The sequence below is a fragment of the Delphinapterus leucas genome, chromosome 11 (assembly GCF_059928025.1).
Source record: "Delphinapterus leucas isolate spDelLeu-1000000601 "Yukka" chromosome 11, BTC_Dleu_Yukka2, whole genome shotgun sequence".
NCBI lineage: Eukaryota > Metazoa > Chordata > Mammalia > Artiodactyla > Monodontidae > Delphinapterus > Delphinapterus leucas.
Genome location: NC_143139.1, coordinates 41,034,757 through 41,054,714, shown reverse-complemented (window position 1 = coordinate 41,054,714; position 19,958 = coordinate 41,034,757). Strand labels below are relative to the sequence as shown.

Below are 19,958 nucleotides of genomic sequence, written 5' to 3'. Positions count from 1 at the left end.
TTGTTGTTTGTTTCCCTAGTTTAGACTGGTTAATCACAGTCTAAAGTCACTGAATAAATGTTCATCCACTTTCTTTGTCCTGCCAAAGAAAACAGAGCCATTGTCAAACACCATCAGCCACAGCATTTGAAAGGTCAGGCTTGAATGTGAATGTGTGGCCCTTGATTGGATCCTGGTTCAAATAAGCCAACTATTTAAAAAAACTATAAGGTGCTAACAGAAATTTAATCAACTGGATGGGCATATGATTATATTAAAGAATTACTGTCAATTTTTAAGTAAAATAATAATACAGGAGTACATCATTTTATTGCACTTCACAGATATTGTATTTTTTACAAATTGAAGGTCTGTGGCAACCCTGCATGAAGCAAGACTATTGGCACCATTTTCCAACATCATTTGCTCCCTTCATGTCTCTGTGTCACATTTTGGTAATTTGCAATACTTCAGACTTTTTCATTATTATTATATTGTTATGGTGATCTGTGATCAGTGATCTTTGATACTACTATTGTAATTGTTCTGGGGCACCACATACCATGCCCATTTAAGACAGCAAACTTAATCGATAAATGTTGTCTGTGCTCTGACGAGCAGTTCCCCATCTCTCTCCCTCTCTTCAGGCCTCCGTATTTCCTGAGACACAACGATACTGAAATTAGGCCAGTTAATAACCCTACAATGGCCTCTAAGTGTTCAAGTGAAAGGAAGAGTTATACGTCTCTCACTTTAAGTCAAAAGCCAGAAACGATTAAGCTTAGTGAGGAAGGCATGTTGAAAGCCGAGATATGCCAAAAGCTAGGCCTCTTACACCAAACAGTTAGCCAAATTGTGAATGCAAAGGAAAAGTTCTTGAAGGAAATTAAAAGTGCTACTCCAGTGAACACACGAATGATAAGAAAGCAAAACAGCCTTACTGTGATGTGGAGAAACTTTCAGTGTTCTGGACAGGAGATCAAACTAGTCACGACATTCCCTTAAGCCAAAATGTAATCCAGAGCAATGTCCTAACTCTCTTCAATTCTATGAAAGCTGAGAGAGGTGAAGAAGCTGCAGAAGAAAAGTTTGAAGCTAGCAGGGCTTGGTTCATGAGGTTTAAGGAAAGAAGCCGTGTCTATAACATAAATGTGCAAGGAGAAGCAGCAAGTGCTGATACAGAAGCTGCAGCAAGTTATCCAGAAGATCTAGCTATCTCAGATAATCGATGAAGGTGGCTACACTAAAGAACAGATTTTCAGTGTAGACAAAACAGCCTTCTGTTGGAAGAAGATGCCATCTAGGACTCTCATAGCTAGAGAGGAGAAGTCAGTGCCTGGCTTCAAAGCTGCAAAGGACAGGCTGACTCTTGTTAAGGGCTAATGAAGCTGGTGACTTTAAGTTGAAGCCAATGCTCATTTGCCATCCCCAAAATCCTAGGGCCCTTCAGAATTATGCTAAGTCTATTCTGCCTGTGTTCTGTCAATGAAACAACAAAGCCTGGATGACGGCACATACGTTGACAGCATGGTTTACTGCTATTTTAAGCCCACTGTTGAGATCTACTGCTCAGAAAGATTCCTTTCAAAATATTACTGCTCATTGACAACGCCCCGGGTCACCCGAGAGCTCTAATGGAGATGTACAATGAGATTCATGTTGTTTTCATGCCTGCTAACACAACATCCATTCTGCAGCCCATGGATCAAGGAGTCATTTTGAATTTCAAGTCTTATTATTTAAGAAATAGATTTGATAAGACTGTAGCTGCCATAGATAGTGAATCCTCTGATGGGCAGGGGCAAAGTAAATAGAAAACCTTCTGGAAAGGATTCACCATTCTGGATGCCATTAAGAAAATTCTTGATTCTTGGGTAGAGGTCAAAATAGCAACATTAACAGGAGTTGGGAGGAAGATGATTCCAACCCTCACGGATGATTTTGAGGGGTTCAAGACTTCAGAGGAGGAAGTAACTGCAGATGTGGTGGAAATAGCAAGAGAACTAGAATTAGAAGTGGATCCTGAAGATGGGACTGAATTGCTGCAATCTCACCATGAAACTTGAACAGATGAAGAGTTGCTTCTTATGGATGAGCAAAGAAAGTGGTTTCTTGAGATGGAATCTACTCCTGGTGAAGATGCTATGAAGATTGCTGAAATGACAACAAAGGATTTAGAATATTACATGAACTTAGTTGATAAAGCAGTGGCAGGGCTTGAGAGGACTGACTCCATTTTTTTTTTTTTTTTTTTTGTGGTACGCGGGCCTCTCACTGTTGTGGCCTCTCCCGTCGCGGAGCACAGGCTCTGGATGTGCAAATATATTAAAGTTTGCTTAAAATCATAAAAAATGAAAAGAAAGGAACATCAAGTCTCATTGGTCTGTGCTCGCTGCAGAGTCCTCACCAGTTGATTATTACTTCCTCTGATCCCGTCATTATTTATGGCTGAGAGGATTTCTTAACCATGGATTTCCAGGGTTCCTATGAATGGGCTTCAGAGGATTATGTGTGAGGGTGCATTTTTCTTGGGAGAGGGTCCATAACTTTCATCAGATTCTCAGGGGAGCTTGTGACTCAGAAAATATTAGAATCATAAGAACCACACTGTATAAGTTTAGGAGAAAAAGGAAAGGAGGGAGGGAGGGAAAGAGAAAGGGAAAGAAGGATGAACTAGAGAAAAGACCCTGTTTCTGTATGTCTTACTGGCTCATGAGAATGACCCACTATGTAAATGTGTATTGACTTGGGTGCCTACCGGAAGGACTAAGTAGGATAAAAAGAACTCAGAGGGTTAAATACACATGAAAACATCGAAATTGCAAGGCACATCATGAGAAGGAAAGCACTGTTATAAGCCTTGACAAATGAATGAATTATAGCTGAGTAGCAGACCAGATTCTCACTTACAGTTAATGGACAAGTTAAAAGGCACTGGTGGGGCTGAGTCTTACATAATGGCCCCAGATCCTTGAAGCAGACACAGAGGCTGCAGGCGAGGGAGAAGCAGCAGGCAGTGGAGCCCACCTTGAGCCCTCTCCCTGACCCCTCGCTGCGGCTCCACTCTGAACCTGCAGGGTGGTAGTACTGCCAGACTCAGCTCAGCCTCCCTTCCTGCAATCAGTCTCGACTCTTTCACCTCCAAAGCCCCTTTCATCTTTTTTCTTTAATTAATTAATTAATTTTTTTTTTTTGGCTGCGTTGGGTCTTTGTTACTGCGCACGGGCTTTGTCTAGTTGCGGTGAGCAGGGGCTACTCTCCGTTGAGGTGCACGGGCTTCTCATTGCAGTGGCTTCTCTTGTTGCGGAGCACGGGCTCTAGGTGTGCGGGCTTCAGTAGTTGTGGCACACGGGCTTAGTTGCTCTGCGGCATGTGGGATCTTCCCGGACCAGGGCTCGAACCCGTGTCCCCTGCACTGGCAGGCGGGTTCTTAACCACTGCGCCACGAGGGAAGTCCCCCGCTTTCATCTTTTATCCAATGGTTTCAGGTAACACCCTCCTACCCCACCCACCCAACAACAACCAGTATTTATTGAGTTCTGATACACAATTATTTTAAATCAACAAATACAGAAGTGACTTCCAGGGTTTCTAATCAACAAACTGAGTCACCACAATTAGTACTGGGAACAAATATTTACTGAGCACTTACTGTATACCTAGCATTGTGCTTTACACATCTTACCTCACTTAATCCGCACAACAGTCCTAAATCAAGGCTAAGTAAGATCTCACAAGAGTTAAGTGAGATAGGAGGAACGTCAACTCAAGTCTCTCTGTATTAACATTATATACTACAATGCATTAACATCATACACTAACATTGCCAAAAGCAAAGAACCTGGTCATTTTAGTGAGCTCTGGTCACCTAATCATGGATTAATGTCCACAGTGAAAACAGCTCAAGATCGTCATATTATTACCTTCTTGTACTTCCCACTGCCTTTACTGCCCAGAATTCCAATACTTCTCCATCTCCTTATTCACTTCCAACTCCCTCTTAATCCAGAAAGCCCATGAATTCTCACCCCCTGTAGAGCCCATCACTGAATCTGACCCAAAGATCCCCAACTCTCTAATACCCTCAATCTGACTTCCTCAATGAATGCAGACAACCTATAGCAAGAAAAAGGGGTTCCATGAGGATGTATGCAGCTGTTCTAGACCCCCTCTCAGTGGCCGTGAGCTCCTGAACACCCATGAGCTTCCTATTCTGACACTTCAGCAGCCTGCTAGGGGCCTAAAATTCCAAAGTGGCTCTGGTTTCTCAGTGACTTTTTTATTGAACCCCACTTGGAGTCACTCCTGTTCCATACAACTTACTAGCTAGCACATCGTGGTTGGCAGAATAATGGCCCCCAAAGGACTTGCACATCGTAATCCCTGGAACCTATGAATGCGTTACCTTACACGGCAATGGGGAATTAAGGTTGCAGATGGAAACAGGGTTGCTAATCAGTGGACCTTAAAATAAGGACATTATCTGGATTATCCAGTGGGATCTATGTAATCACAAGGATCCCTAAAAGTGGAAGAGGGAGGCAGAAGAGTGCAGCTGGAGAACGAGGTTTGATGACAAAAGCAGGGTCTGAGAGATGCTGTGTTGCTGGTTTTGACTGTGAAGAAAGGGAACTGCAAGCCAAGGAATGCAGGCAGCCTCACGAAACTGAAGAAGTTAAGGAAACAGATTCTCCCCTAGAAGCTCCAGAAAGAAACAGCCCCGTCCAACACGTTGATTTTAGCGCAGTGAGACTTGTGCTGAACTTCTGAACTACAGAACTGTAAACTAATCAATTTGTGTTGCTTTAAGCCAGTAAATTTGTGGTCACTTGTTAGGGCAGCAATAGACACTAATAGACACTAATTAGTCACTAATAGACACTAATACATACATTAATGGCTTTCTAACTAGCAAAACCAGAGTAAACTTGTTACTACCTTACAGGAAACAACCAACCTCTCCATTATCTCAGATTTCCTGCTGTTACCTAGCAGCAGATTTAGAACACATTGCTCTTCTGTGTCCTGATTACCACTGTGGCAGGCTTAACTGAGACCCCTGTCTACCCTGCCAAGGCAAACCATGAGCTAAGACAATTATCCACAAGTTCAGAAGGAAGTAAATTTGCAAACTGAATTGTCCCCCCAGCCTGCCTCAATTCTCTGCTTGGCAGGAAAGTCCACACCTCTCCTACTGAAGCTCCCCAGTAGAGCTGGTGATGCCAGATAAAGAGAATGCTCACATGTTCCCCAATTCCCACACAGGAAAGGAACACCTAGTGCATGGGGAGGGGCTGGAGGCGGATGGATTGTACATTGCAAGGCAGTAACAGGAGAAGCTGCTATGGTTGATACTGTTGTTCAGTAAGATTCAGCAAATACATACTGACTGCTTCCCATGAACTGACCATGACCCTCAGAAAAGTTATCCGCTCTCTACAGAGCCATTCGTTCACTCAGCAAATATTTATTGAGCACAAACACGTGCCAGGGCCGCTGAGCACTAGCCTCCGAGAGTTTTTCGGGTCTACTTTAAAACATAAAATGTGACTCTTCCCATCTGCCAAGCTTCCCAGTTATCAGCCATTCACCAGGATTTGTTATTCTGAAGATTTCTTCAAAATTTCCCGTTCTAAGCCGGCCTGATTCACATAAAAGCCTTGGTAATTGCCCAAATTCACTTGCTCCCCTCTCCGCCACTTGCACCCTCTCTGAACCTCCCTGCGCTTCCCAGCACCACTTGGCTCAAGTGCTTCTGGTTTCAGCCTCTCCAGCCTTCTCTTCCAAAAATTCTTTCTGCTCAGTTCTGAAAGTGCTGATCGGGAGAATTTTGAAGCTACAAGTTGTCCCTAGTTCCAGTCCAAACTAGGAGCTCTCCCTCAAGCTTTCTGATCTCCTTCCACTCTTACTATCCCTTTTAAGAGCTCACCGACTCCTAAAATTGCAATAACCACCTCCGGAGATCTCATCAAAATTCAGTAACGCAGGGCTTCCCTGGTGGCGCAGTGGTTGAGAGTCCGCCTGCCGATGCAGGGGACACGGGTTTGTGCCCCGGTCCGGGAAGATCCCACATGCCATGGAGCGGCTGGGCTCGTGAGCCATGGCCGCTGAGCCTGCACGTCCGGAGCCTGTGCTCCGCAACGGGAGAGGCCACAACAGTGAGAGGCCCGCGTACCGTAAAAAAAAAAAAAAAAAAAAATTCAATAATGCAGGCCTTCATTAACTCATCCTAAACTCCACCAACAGCTACCTAGCTGGCCTCCTTCATTCCAGCTCTTCCCACTCTAATACATCCTTTGTACACCTTGCCACACGTATCTTCCCAAACACGTTTAAGTGCTCATTTTTAATCAGTCACCGGTCCAGGTGTCAGAGACACAAGCCACGGTAATGTAGAGTGATTAAGGACGCTTCTTTAGAGACAGCCAGCTCTGCCACTTCTTAGAAGTTACTTAACCACTCTACATCTTGGTTTCCTCATTTGGAAAATAAGCATAATAAGGGCATGTAAGTTTCAGGGTTATTGAGAGAATTAAAGGAGACAATGCATGGAAAGCACTTGGCAGCGCACCTGGCACGTGGCAAGCACTCAATACAAGTTAACTTACACAACCAACAACATGAAAGGGAGCTGGCAGGTTAGCAGCAGAGATGAACATGTAGATTCCACAAGTAAGGGATGGAAGAAGTTATAGCACGTGGTGGTGGTTGTGAGCAAAAAAGAGTGAGTGATAAATTCTGATGATGACGTGGAGCCAGAGGTTAAAGATTCAAATGGAATATTCTAGGTGGAGAAGAGGGGAAAAGTTTTCCAGCTAGAATACCTGAGCGAAGGCACAGCAGCAGAGAAAGGAGAGCTTCCGTGTAATAAAGCAATGGCCGTCTGAGGCTCTGGGCTGATACTGACAAGACCAGGAGCGCCTTAAAGAGAAGTACATTGACTTTGGACACAAGAGAGTCGTTCATTCACTCAGCAACTGAGCACAGATTTTATACCAGGCACTGTGCAGATGACAAGATTTTCAACCCGGTCCCTGCCCTCATGAAGCTTCTATTTGAAAAGATAGTAATCAAGAAATCAAAACAAGAACACTCCAGATAAGTTATATATACTATTAAGAAAAGAAAGCAGAATCATATGAACGAGATTAACTGTGAGTCGAGGCCAAGGAAAGCCACCCTGAGGAGGCGGCATCTGAGTTGAGTCACGAGAAGGCCCAGGTAGAAGAATGTCCCCAGGAATGACAAGAACAACGCTGTTGAGGCGTGAAGGAGCTGGTCACATTGAAGGAACGGAAAGATAGCCAGTGCAGGGGTGCGTGGTGAGAGAGTGGAGGAGAGGTCGTCAGGGAGGGTGGGCAAGGCCCTGGTCACAATGAAGCTTGGTAGGCCACAATAGGGAGTTTGGATTTTATTCTAAAGTGCATTGGGAAGCCATTGAAGGGTTTCCAGATAGGATATGACATCTGATTTGTGTTTTTAAAAGCTCTCTCTGGGGGACTTCCCTGGTGGTGCAGTGGTTAAGAATCTACCTGGCAGTGCAGGGGACATGGGTCCGACCCCTGGTCCAGGAAGATCCCACATGCTGCAGAGCAACTAAGCCCACGTGCCACAACCACTAAGCCTGCGCTCTAGAGCCCGCGAACCACAACTACTGAGCCCACGCACCTAGAGCCCGTGCTCCACAACAAGAGAAGTCACCCCAGTGAGAAGCCCGTGCACTGCAAGGAAGAACAGTCCCTGCTCACCGCAACTAGAGAAAGCCCGCAGGCAGCAACGACGACCCAACGCAACCAAAAATTAATTAATTAATTAGTTAATTTTTTTTTTAAAAAATCTCTCTCTGGGACTTCCCTGGTGGCGCAATGGTTAAGAATCCGCCTGCCAATGCAGGGGACACGGGTTCAACCCCTGGTCTGAGAAGATCCCACATGCCGTAAAGCAACTAAGCCCTTGTGCCACAACTAATGAGCCTGCGCTCTAGAGCCCGTGAGCCACGACTACTGAAGCCTGCGTGCTCTACGGCTTGCATGCCACAACTACTGAGCCCACGTGCTGCAACTACAGAAGCCCGTGCACCTAGAGCCCATGCTCCACAACAAGAGAAGCCACCGCAATGAGAAGCCCACGCACTGCAACAAAGAGTAGCCCCCGCTCGCCGCAAGTGGAGAAAGCCTGCACACAGCAACGAAGACCCAACACAGCCAAAAAAAAAAAAAACTCTCCCTGGCTGCCATGCGGCAAGTGGACTGTAGAAGGAAGAGCAGAAGGAAACTGTTAGGAGCCAGCACAGTAGTCCAAACCAGAGAAATCAGCCTAGACTTAGGTTATTTAGATGTGATGCCTGGAATCTCAGTTTACACCAAGTTACACAGTCTGCTCACTTTGCAACGCCCGCTCCCTTCCACACAGCTCAGTTGGCACACAGGAGGCTTAGTTGGTAATTTTCAATCGATTGACTGTGTCTCCCCCAAGTCATCCCCATTTCCTTTCCTCCTTCTACTCTTGTTTCTTTTCCACCCTATATCTCAAGTACCCATTTGCCCATCACCTGACTCAGCCTTTACGAGGTCCTGCTGTTTCCACTCTTCTTTGCTCTCTCGTCACCCCACTGCCCACAAAAGTTTCATGAACTAGATATAAAAGAGATAATTATTTTCTGTCCTATCCCAGAAGCACTCAGGAATTATCATTTTCACAGAGCACTAACAGAAGCCTGGGGGTTATTATGATCTTGACAATACAACTGGAACACATTCTGCATGTTAAGGACACTGTCTCCTCACATTCGTTCCAGCCTGTTCTCCCTGCTGCAGCCAGAGAAATCTTTCAGGAGGAGAATGTAATCATGATCTCATTAGCTCTCATTCTCTCTCTGGCTCCTCTCTCTTTCTCTCTCTCTATGTTATGACCCCAGAGTACATCTCACACCATTCCCCTCATTGCTTCCTACGGCTCCATCCACAATGGCCTTCTTTCAGGTCTTCTAACCAGATGTGCCTCCTCTGCTGTTCTTTGTCTCCAAAGCCCTTTGATCTCCCTCTTCCCACAGTTGACACTTATTCTTTAGATCTTTGCCCAAATTTTCTTCCTTAGCAAAATCTGTGATCTGAGACCAAAGCTGGAACCATTGTGATATACACTCACAGCACTGCATACCTTCCTTTCTAAGCACGCATCACAGTTTATAAATAATGCATTTATTTGTGTGACTGATTAAAATGGTTATTCACACACACACATACACACACAGAGACACACTCAATGGGATCATCTAGTAGTAAACTATTACCGGGAAGAAGAGGAGTGAGTCAGTGATACCCATTTTGCTACAAACTCAAGTTTTCTCTGCCTCTTTACAGAAACCATCCTGACGTCAACATGGCCCTTGTTTCAAGACCTGTCATCCTTCTGAGAAGGTCCATCATTCTCTTCACAGCCCTCCACTTCAGACTTGACCTCCCTTCAACACCTCTTTCCAGAGCAGTAACCACATTGTCACGTGATGGGCACAGGAAAGGGGGGAGTGAGAATTCAATGAGTTCCCACTCCTATACTGGTTGCCACACAATAAACATCATTTTACAGAGCTCTTTCACAAACAGCACCTCATTTCGTCCTCAAAATCACCCTGTGAGGTAAGCAAAGCCAATAATATCATTCCCATTTTGCTAGACGCGGAAACCGTGGTTCAAAGAGGCAAGTGACTTACTCAAGGTCACAAAGCCTGTGAGAGGCAGATGCAGGATTTGAACCTACAGTCTCTGACCCCTAGTCCAATGCTTTACCTTACATTAGCCACCCCAACAGTTGGGTTATCAGCTACTTAAACCTAGTTTCCTCATTCCTTTAAATAAACACCTGTTCCTGACCCCTTAATACTTCCCCAGCCCATTTCCACTTCCCTATCCAGAACTTGACAGCTGGCTGTGCAACGGGATGGAGGGAGTCATAAAGGTGACCACACTGACAAGGTTTAGGGTTTGGTCTCAGCCTCAAGTCTTTTCCAGCTCTTCCTCTGAGCCAGTGAGGAACCAGAAACCCCCTGAAAGAAAAACACAAAGAGGAGACATGCCTCACCAGAGCAAGGTCCCTGGCTACCCTTTCTCCCACGTTCCAGCAGGACACGGCAAGGCCAGAAGCCAGCCTCTTTCCCAGCAAAGAGGATCCGAGGAGAACAGAGGTCGCCGGCCGCGGGCCGTCAGGGCTCCTCAGCCGGCCACGCAAAGGATGCGGCTCCCCCTTTTGGCCCAAGGTCACCCATTCGCAGCCCGGGCCCGATCCCCGACCGCCCCCTGGTGTCCCGAGCTGGCCTCCCCTCGCCCTCAGGGAGTGGCCTGCGGAGCCCCGACTCGGGGGCAGAGAAAGGAGGGTGGGCAGAGGATGAGGAGGCTGAGCCCCGGGGAGGGGCGGGAGGCGGGGCCCTACCTGATAGCTGAGGACGCCGTCCGGCTCGTTACTCCCGGCCCGCATGGCGGAGCCCAACTAGGTCTCGCCCGCGGGCTCCAGGCCGAACGTCAGCAGTTCAAGCACTCTGGTCGGGTTTGAGGAGATCGCCCGAGCGGCGACCCCTACCCTGGAGCCAGCAGTCAACCATCAACCGCGGCCGCCTCCTCCATAGCCGCCGGCCCGCGAGGCCTCGCCGCAGCCAATCAACGCGCGGCCTGTGCGGCCAATCAGGGCGCGGAGCACCGGAGGCCGCTGTCCGGCGGTACCCTGGACTACCAGGAGGAGGAGGAGGGAGCCGGGAGAGCCAACCGCTCCGGGGCCCGGTTGCCATGGAAACCGCCTCCCTCCCTTTAGGGGCCTCTGGGTTTGAAGGTCCTTCCGACTGCTTGCTAGAGATTGAAAATTTCGTGGTTCTATTTGTGGAGGCACCTGACCCTTGAAAACTGAGAAAGTGTCGGTTTTGTCTATCGTGATTTTGTTCCTTGGGTGTTGATTTTTAAATTCTGGGGAACCATCCCTTGGGGTTGCAGAAGGAAGGAACTGAGGGTGAGGGGGAAGGGCCTTCTAAAATTACTTGTTAATCCTCGAGGTACTGGTCAGCTTAAAGAGTATTAACGAGAAGCAGGCAGGCAGTGATCCGATCCCCTCCATAGACTCACTGCAGTTTAGGTCTTCTCCCTGGGTCTCAGGTTGGCAGTACGAGCACAGAGTTGAGCTAAGGATGACTGTTGAAATAATTCCACAGAAATGCTTCCAGCTTTTCCGAGAAATGATCTAAGGCAAGTTATTTAACCACAGAAGAACTACTGAGCTAAGGCAAGGTTGGAAACCCATGAGTATCACATTCAGTTTGATTTGGGTTTAAAAGAAAAGAGGCTGGCCATAATCCAGCCAATTCTCTGTCCCCAAGAGGAGGAAAAAGGGGTTTTTGCTTTATGTCCACTATCAGGCTGTGGGTGAGTCCACATTATTAAAGGAAAAAGAACAGTTGCAAATCATCCTCAGCCTCCAAAGAAGCTACACCTGGGGAAAATAGTATGGTTGGTGCATGTTCAAGTTTCAACCCCTGCATACCACTCCTTGTGTTGGCCCTAAAACCTGAAACAAGTTTGTGCTTCAGTGTCCCTGAGGCAGAACCATGTTCCTGGTCTCTGGTTTAAGGCCTTCGTCCTGTTTCTTAGTGTTCATTGCCACAGTCTCTTCCCTAATTCATCACTTCACTAATCCTGACCCTTGAATCTGGAATTCACCCCCATTTTTGCCCATCGAAATCTTAATCATCCTTCAAAGTTAGTCTCAAAGGCTACCTCTTCCAAGAAACCTCAACTCTCCCCAACACCCCTAGGAGATGTTATCACTCCCTCCTCTGAATCTTCATAGCACCTCATAACTTTCTTATAGCAGTTACCATGCTGTGGTTTACTTTCATTAAACGTTGACTTTAGCTTACTATAATATTGTAAGTTTTTGAAGGCAAAATTATTTTTCCTGTGCTCTTCTGTATACTTCACAGAGCCTCAAAAGAATGCTGGGCACACATAGAACATAGCTATAAATATGTAAGTTATACAAGTTGTATAAATATATATACATAGTTTCTAAATACATAAGTGAATATATGTGCTTTTAATTCAGTCTAACCAAAAACAAATTGAACACCTACTAAGGACAAGCCCAAATGGCACTGAAGATGCAGAGAAATCTAAAATAAAATACAGGGAGTTCCCTGGTGACACAGTGGTTGGTAGTCTGCCTGCCAATGCAGGGGACACGGGTTCGAGCCCTGATCTGGGAGGATCCCACATGCCGCAGAGCAACTAGGCCCGTGAGCCACAACTACTGAGCCTGCGCTCTGGAGCCCCCGAGCCACAATTACTGAGCCCAAGTGCCACAACTATTGAAGCCCACACGCCTAGAGCCCGTGCTCCGAAGCAAGAGAGGCCACCACAATGAGAGGCCTGCGCGCCGCAGCAAAGAGTGGCCCCTGCTCGTCACAGCTAGAGAAAGCCCACGCGCATCAGCGAAGACCCAACGCAGCCAAAAATAAATAAATAAAAATTAATTAATTAAAAAATAAAATAAAATACATATCTCCAAAGGGCTTACAGTCTAATCATGGAAATAGTATATATGTTAATATGATGACAAGATAATAGAACATAAAACAAGAGCCATATGAGTAATATAAACAACAAAGTTTATAAAAATTCAGAAGAGAAAATGATCTTTATGACTTGGGACACTTTAGGAACATGACACAGAGGACATGGGTTTGGGCTAAATCTGAAAACAGTCGAGCCAAGGTAAGGAGAGCAAGCATCTCAATTCTTGGGCAAAGATTTAACAATAGGAATGCACATGACCCATTCAGGATAGCCACAACTTGGACCAAAGCAGAAAGTTATAGAGAAGAGCAGTAGGAAGTAAAAATTGTGGTAAAGAAAAACTATGACCAAATTATAGAGAGCCAGCTAATTAGTTCAGACTTTTTTTTCTCTCATGTGATAGAAAGTAGGACACTGCTGAAATTTTTAAAGAACACTTCCATGCACCAGGCCCAGGGTTTAAATGCACTGTGTCATTTAATATTCCTAACTCTCCATTATTTCTCCATTTCACTGGTAAGAAAACTGAGGCTGAGAAGTTTAGCAGCTTTCTCAAGGTTAAGCAGTCATGAAGCCGGGATTTGATCATTTATTAATTCAGAACATATTTACTGAGAATCTATGTATTCAGCATTGAGTGTTAGGGAAACAGCAATAAAACAAACAGGGTCTTGACCTCTTGAGCCGTACAGTCTAGTGGGGAGACAGCAAACAAGTAAAAAAACAAGACAATTACAGGTTATAAGAGCTGCTGTGAAGTAAATTGCAAAGTTATGTGATAGAGTAATGGGCGTGCGGGTGGGGAGAGCTACGTTAGATGGGGTGGTCAGGGGGGCTTCTCTGAGGAGGTGAGGAGAGTCTCATCTGATGAGATGAGTCAAGGATGAATCTGTCTGATTCTAGAGTTCTTGGCCACAATGCAACACTGTCCTATGTAAATGGTACCATTGCTGAAATCTGTCACTGGGGGCAAGATGGGTTAGAGGGGGAAACGTGAGGCAGGGGGTCATTTATATGGACTCTGGTAACGTGGTAATTCAGGAGGGGCCAAGGATGGCAACCAAAGGGAAGATGTGTCCTCCATTCCCCACTCCCTAGAAAGCCAGCTCCCATGGTGCTCTCATGAGAGTGGGCATGAGTGGTCAGGGCAGGGAGAATGAGGACGTAGAGGATTCCTGGGAGCTCTAGTAGGTCTGATTTTCCTCCAGTTCAAATGTAGAAAAAGTCAGAGCCTCTGGCCCTTGACTCAAGGTCAAGAGCCCCATCTTCTGGTCTGTTGTGCAAATTACAAAAGGAACTAGGCTGCCCTGAGGCAGCTGCTCTCTGGAGCACTGCAGATAGGCTCTCCCCTCCCAGGGCTGTTTTGGTTTCTCCTTCCCAGAGGAGGCTAGCTCACTTGGCTCCAGCCTCCAGGTTCTAGGCTCCCAGCCACTACTGCTCCCTACACTGCTTGGAAAAGTGCAGATTCGCTGCTCTCAGCCTGGCCAGCAAAGAGGTGTGGGAGGAGCTAGAAGGAGGATTTTCAGCCAAGGACACCACCTCACACTGATTATTCTTCTAAAGAAAGCAGAAAAAACAGCATTCTTGGCCTAGAAGGAGTCATAAAATGGACAGGAAAATGCAAAATATGGGTAAAGACAGAGACTACACACACACACACTCACACACACACACACACCACACGGAAGCAAGGAGGCTTGCAGCAACTCTATGAGGTAGGTTCTATCATCCCATTTTACAGATGAGAACACTGAAGACTGAGGCTTAGAGATGTAAGTTGCCCCAGTTCACGCAGCAAGCACAGCTAATAAACGGAGACGCTGAGCTCTCAGCTCAGATGTATCTGATTGCAGAATGCACACGCTTAACCACCTACTGCCTCCCATGGGGCTGCCTGGGCTTTTGTCCTTCCCTAACTTTTGTAGCCTCCCACCCTCTCTTCGTGGCTTCCAAATGTGGCTATCCTTCCAACTTTGTCTCTACATCCTTCCTCCTCTAACACCAGTGTTCTTAGACTTTGGTGGGGAGAGGTTAGGTCTTGAACCCCCGGGGACATGGTAAAATCTGTGGGACTCTCTTTTCAGGTAAGTAAAAAAAGCCCCAAATTTTCCACTAGGCACCTTACCTATATATATATTTTTTTTAATTTATGAGGAACAAGAGCCCAGTTTTTTTATTGGATCATTTCTTGCATTTGAAGTACTCCTCGATGACATCCTTGGCCTGAGACTCTGCCGTAGTCCTTAACCACCACACAATTGCAACCGACCACTTTACAGGGTTTTCCCTCTCTGTCAGTTTTACAGAGGCCTACCCATTCCCCTAGTTTCTTGCTGTCATCACCCTTAATCAGGTTGATCTGGTGCTCAGCACAAAGGGCCTCCACGAACTTGACATACATAGGCTTATCACAGCTGGATGCAAGCACACAGAGATGGGCTTGGCGCTTGTCTAAGGCTTTAGCAGCCTCGCGAATTCCACGGGCTAGGCCACCGTGGATGAGGGCAGTCTTCAGCACCTCTTGCAAAGCAGTGTTAACATCCATTACACCTCCAGCAGCAATGCCTTCTTCGGTCACGGCCGTGGGTTACAGTTGTAGCCGAATCTTGAATGCACCCGAGCTTCCCCCTCCGCGCGAAGCAGGGAAAGAGCACCTACATTATTTTTAAACATTGGTTGGAAAACGTTGAAATTCTCTTATTCAGAGACAAAAAAGGCGCAAACACAAGAAACTCAGAAGGTCTGAGAAAAGTGTTCTCACATCATTGCAACCAACTTTTCCATCTAAAGCATCTTAATTTCTCCATCAACTTACCATATTTCTTGCCCTGTTTAAACTGTCAAAAGAGCCGCCAGGGCTTCCCTGGTGGCGCAGTGGTTGAGAGTCCGCTGGCCGATGCAGAGGACACGGGTTCGTGCCCCGGTCTGGGAAGATCCCACATGCCGCGGAGCGGCTGGGCCTGTGAGCCATGGCCGCTGAGCCTGCGCGTCCGGAGCCTGTGCTCTGCAACGGGAGAGGCCACAGCAGTGAGAGACCCGCGTCCCGCAAAAAAAAAAAAAAGAGTCGCCAGGGCAGAGGTTCTAGTAGACTACGGAATAGATTTTCTTTGTTCACAGCACGCTGCCATCCTGGGACACCACACATCATAGGGAAGAACAATGAAGCGCCACAAAAACTGACTCTTGACTGGGAAAATCACTCTCCCTCCATTTGTCATCATCATCCTAGAAACTGCCTATACTGGGGACTTCCCTGGCGGTCCAGTGGGGGGTGCTTTCATAGCCATGGGCCCAGGTTCAATCCCTGGTCAGGTAATTAAGATCCTGAAAGTCACACAGCCAAAAAAAAAAGAAAAAAAGAAGAATAAAAGAAATTTCCTATACTGTACTCATTTACACCTTGTTCCAGGCTAAAGTAAGGTTCTGGTAGACGGAACCCACGTAAACTGGCAGAAACCTACGTTCTGCTGTCTCTGGAATCACAATTGAGATATGTGGACAGAGGCAGAAGGAAAGGACTTATAGAGGGATCAGAACAAAACAGAAAAGCAGGTCTTGAAGAAAAAAACTTTGGGATTTCCAGATCCACATAGGAAGGAAGTCATCCAGGAATTTAGGAGAAACAGGCGTTAACCAAGGACCACTTGCCAAGTCCTTGATATCAGATTTGAACACATTTGTATTCATTAAATACATTTATCTTATCCGTTTCTAACCAAACCTCGCCCTGCTTAGAAATCAAGCCTGTTTACAGTGGTTTCACTCCATATCTTATCTTCTTGGGGAGAAGACCTCTTGAGCTTGTTATGCTAAGCAGGGAAGTTCTTATTTCACTTGTAGCCAGTAGGCCTAGTATATCCTTAAGGTGGCTGCAAATTCAATACTGCACATCTGTATAATTCTATATGCACAGTGTTTTTAATACCTTATCTCATTTCTCTCCAACGGGTCTGTAATTGTACACAGAACACTCCACAGACTAGAAAGCTGAAATGTGCCTAAAATAGGGACTTGCCCAAGCCAGTTAGTAGCAGAGCTGGGTCAAGAACTACTCAGGCTTTCCACTTCATCGTGTGGATTCCTAGAAATATAATTCCATTCAGCCGCTTCCTGCATAAAGTTGAATTGCCTTCAATTGAACAGTGAAAAGTGAATCTCCTTTAGAATTGACATGAACTCCCCAGAGCAGAAACCAAGGGCTTCCCCTCTGTTACCCTTTCCCATCAGATTACAGCTTCATATAATTTCCACTTTGGAAAGCTTGTCAGTGATACCCATTCATTAGTTTACTGAACAAACTCTCATGAAGTTCTGAAAATAACTATTACTGCCTCTTATCTCTAGAAACATATTATCTGACATAGATATAAATTCAACCCGAGCTACTTCTACTCGCATTGAAACACCCCCTTGAGGCCTTTTATTTTGCAGTTAATAAAAAAGAAAAGAGACCTATTCAGCATTTGGGCTGGGGCAAAAGGGGCTAGACATAGAATTTGAATGTATCTCATGGTTTTACCTTTTTCTACCTCTAATCTTTTGCCAAATTGAAAAGGCCAGCCTCCTTTTTAAAGAAGGTAGAGTTTCTCTGGTCCTTTCTTATACAATATAAGAAAGAAAGAGTATTTGCTAGATTTACCACAAACAACGAGGACTATGAGATGGTCAGTCAATGAATAGCAGAGAAAAAAAATCCAGCCTTGAAGCAGATATAGAAACACTCAGCTTTGTTTGGGGTAGGCAAAATGAATAAGGGCCATTACAATTTGTTTTTTGTTCTGTTTTCTTTTTAATATTTATTTATTTATTTTATTTTTGGCTGCATCTGGTCTTAGTTGCGGCATGTGGAATCTTTGTTGTGGCATGCAGGATCTTTTCGTTGCGGCATGTGGGCTTTTCGTTGCAGCATGCAGGCTTCTCTCTAGTTGTGGCAAGCAGGCTCAGTAGTTGCGGTGCTCAGGCTCCAGAGCACATGGGTTCTGTAGTTGTGGCACATGGGCTCTGTAGTTGTGGCACACGGGCTCTGTAGTTGTGGCTCGAGTGCTCAGGAGTTGCGTCGCATGGGCTTAGTCACCCCACAGCATGTGGGATCTTAGTGCCCTGACCAGGGATCAAACCTGCGTCCCCTGCATTGGAAGGTGGATTCTTAACCACTGGACTGCCAGGAAAGTCCCAACAATTTGATTATAATCTAGATATCTGTTGGCATCTCTCCAGAACTTCTTGTCCCTGTTCTCTGAGAATTGTTGGAAGGGACATAAAAGTCCTATATTCCAACACCATATACAAAAATAAACTCAAAATGGATGAAAGACCTAAATGTGAGACCGGATACTATAAAACTCCTAGAGGAAAACATAGGCAGAACACTCTTTGACATAAACCGCAGCTATATTTTTTTGATCCACCTCCTAGAGTAATGGAAATAAAAGCAAAACTAAACAAATGGGACCTAATTAAACTTAAAAGCTTTTGCACAACAATGGAAACCATAAACAAAACGAAAAGACAACCTACGGAATGGGAGAAAATACTTGCAAAAAATGCGACCAACAAGGGATTAATTTCCAAAATATACAAACAGCTCATATATCTCAATATCAAAAAAACCCAAACAACCCAATCAAAAATTGGGCAGAAGACTTAAATAGACATTTCTCCAAAGGAGACAGGCCAACAGGCATGTGAAAAATGCTCAATATCACTAATTATTGGATAAATGCAAATCAAAACTACAATAAGGTATCACCTCACAGGGGTCAGAATGGCCATCATCTAAAAGTCTACAAATAATAAATGCTGGCAAGGGTGTGGAGAAAAGGGAAACTTCCTACACTGTTGGTGGGAATGTACAATAAATTGGTGCATCCACTATGGAAAACAGTGTGGAGTTTCCTTAAAATAAAAATAAAGTTACCATATGATCCAGTAATCCCACTCCTGGACATATATCCAGAAAAGATGAAAACTCTAATTCGAAAAGATACATGCACCCAGTGTTCATAGCAGCACTATTTACAACAGCCAAGACATGGAAGCAACCTAAATGTGCATCAACAGATGAATGCATAAAGAAAATGTGGAGTATAAATACAGTGGAATATTACTCAGCAATAAAAAAGAATGAAATAATGCCATTTGCAGCAACACGGATGGACCTAGAGATTATCATACTAAGTGAAGTAAGTCAGACAGAGAAAAACAAGTATCGTATATCACTTATCTGTGGAATCTAAAAAATGATACAAGTGAACTTATTTACAAAACAGAAATAGACTCACAGACATAGAAAACAAATTTATGGTTACCAAAGGGGAAAAAGGGGGAAGGGATAAACTGGGAGTTTGGGATTGACAGATATACACTACCGTATATAAAAAAATAAACAAGGACCTACTGTAAAGCACAAGGAACTGTATTCAATATCATATAATAACCTATCATGAAAAAGAATCTGAAAAAAAAAATATATATATATATATAAGAAAATGTATATATATAGTACTGAATCACTTTGCTGTACCCCTGAAACATTATAAATCAACTATACTTCAGTTAAAAAAAAAAAGTGATGTGTACACACACAGAAGAATATTACATAGTCATAAAAAAGAAGGAAACTTCCAGTCAGAAGATGAATAAGTTCTGGGGATCTAATGTATAGCTGGTGACTGTAGTTAAAAATATTGCACTATATACTTGAAAGCTATGTGATGTAATGGATTACCTTATTGTGGTAATCATTCCACAATATACATATGTATCAAATCATCATGTTGTATACCTTAAACTTACACAATGTTATATGTCAATATAATAATATATCTCAATAAATCTGGGAAAATGTATATTCAAAACTAATTCTTTAGAGAAAAAAAAAAAGATAAACTATCAGTTAACCAAATCATAGTGTGGGGAGGGGCAGGTAAGTGAAAAAGCGTACGTGTGAGAAATAAGAGATGACATAAATAACCTCACTGATGCAAAGAATATGTACGCAATTCTGTGTAAGTAACGGAAAAACTCAATTAAATGGCAAATGCTCTATAAAAAGAAAGATTGTTAGAAGACATAGAAAATACAAACCATGGATGGGGGAAGGAAAGACAAGAAAGTTTCAAAGAAATACCCTCCATTAAAAAAGATGAATAGGACTTCCCTGGTGGCGCAGTGGTTAAGAATCCGCCTGCCGATGCAGGGGACACGGGTTCAAGCCCCGGTCTGGGAAGATCCCACATGCCACGAGCAACTAAGCCCGTGTGCCACAACTACTGAGCCTGCGCTCTAGAGCCCACGAGCCACAACTACTGAAGCCCGCGCACCTAGAGCCCGTGCTCCACAACAAAGAGAAGCCACCGCAATGAGAAGTCTGTGCACCGCAACGAAGAGTAGCCCCCACTCACCACAGCTAGAGAAAAGCCTGCG

General features: G+C 44.9%; 1 protein-coding gene and 1 pseudogene across 1 annotated transcript in view; both read right to left on the bottom strand.

The window, feature by feature from the left end:
• Window positions 1-10,582, bottom strand: part of SLC4A8 (solute carrier family 4 member 8) — an 81,593-nt gene extending 71,011 nt beyond the window's left edge. The window contains exon 1 of the mRNA XM_022572132.3: window positions 10,408-10,582. Within this exon, the coding sequence (XP_022427840.1) occupies window positions 10,408-10,452 (45 nt within the window). The 5' untranslated portion in view covers window positions 10,453-10,582. The remainder of the gene's footprint in view (window positions 1-10,407) is intronic.
• A 2,025-nt stretch (window positions 10,583-12,607) lies between these two features.
• On the bottom strand, window positions 12,608-19,900 carry LOC149748000 (small ribosomal subunit protein eS12 pseudogene; annotated as a pseudogene).
• Window positions 19,901-19,958: the final 58 nt, after the last annotated feature.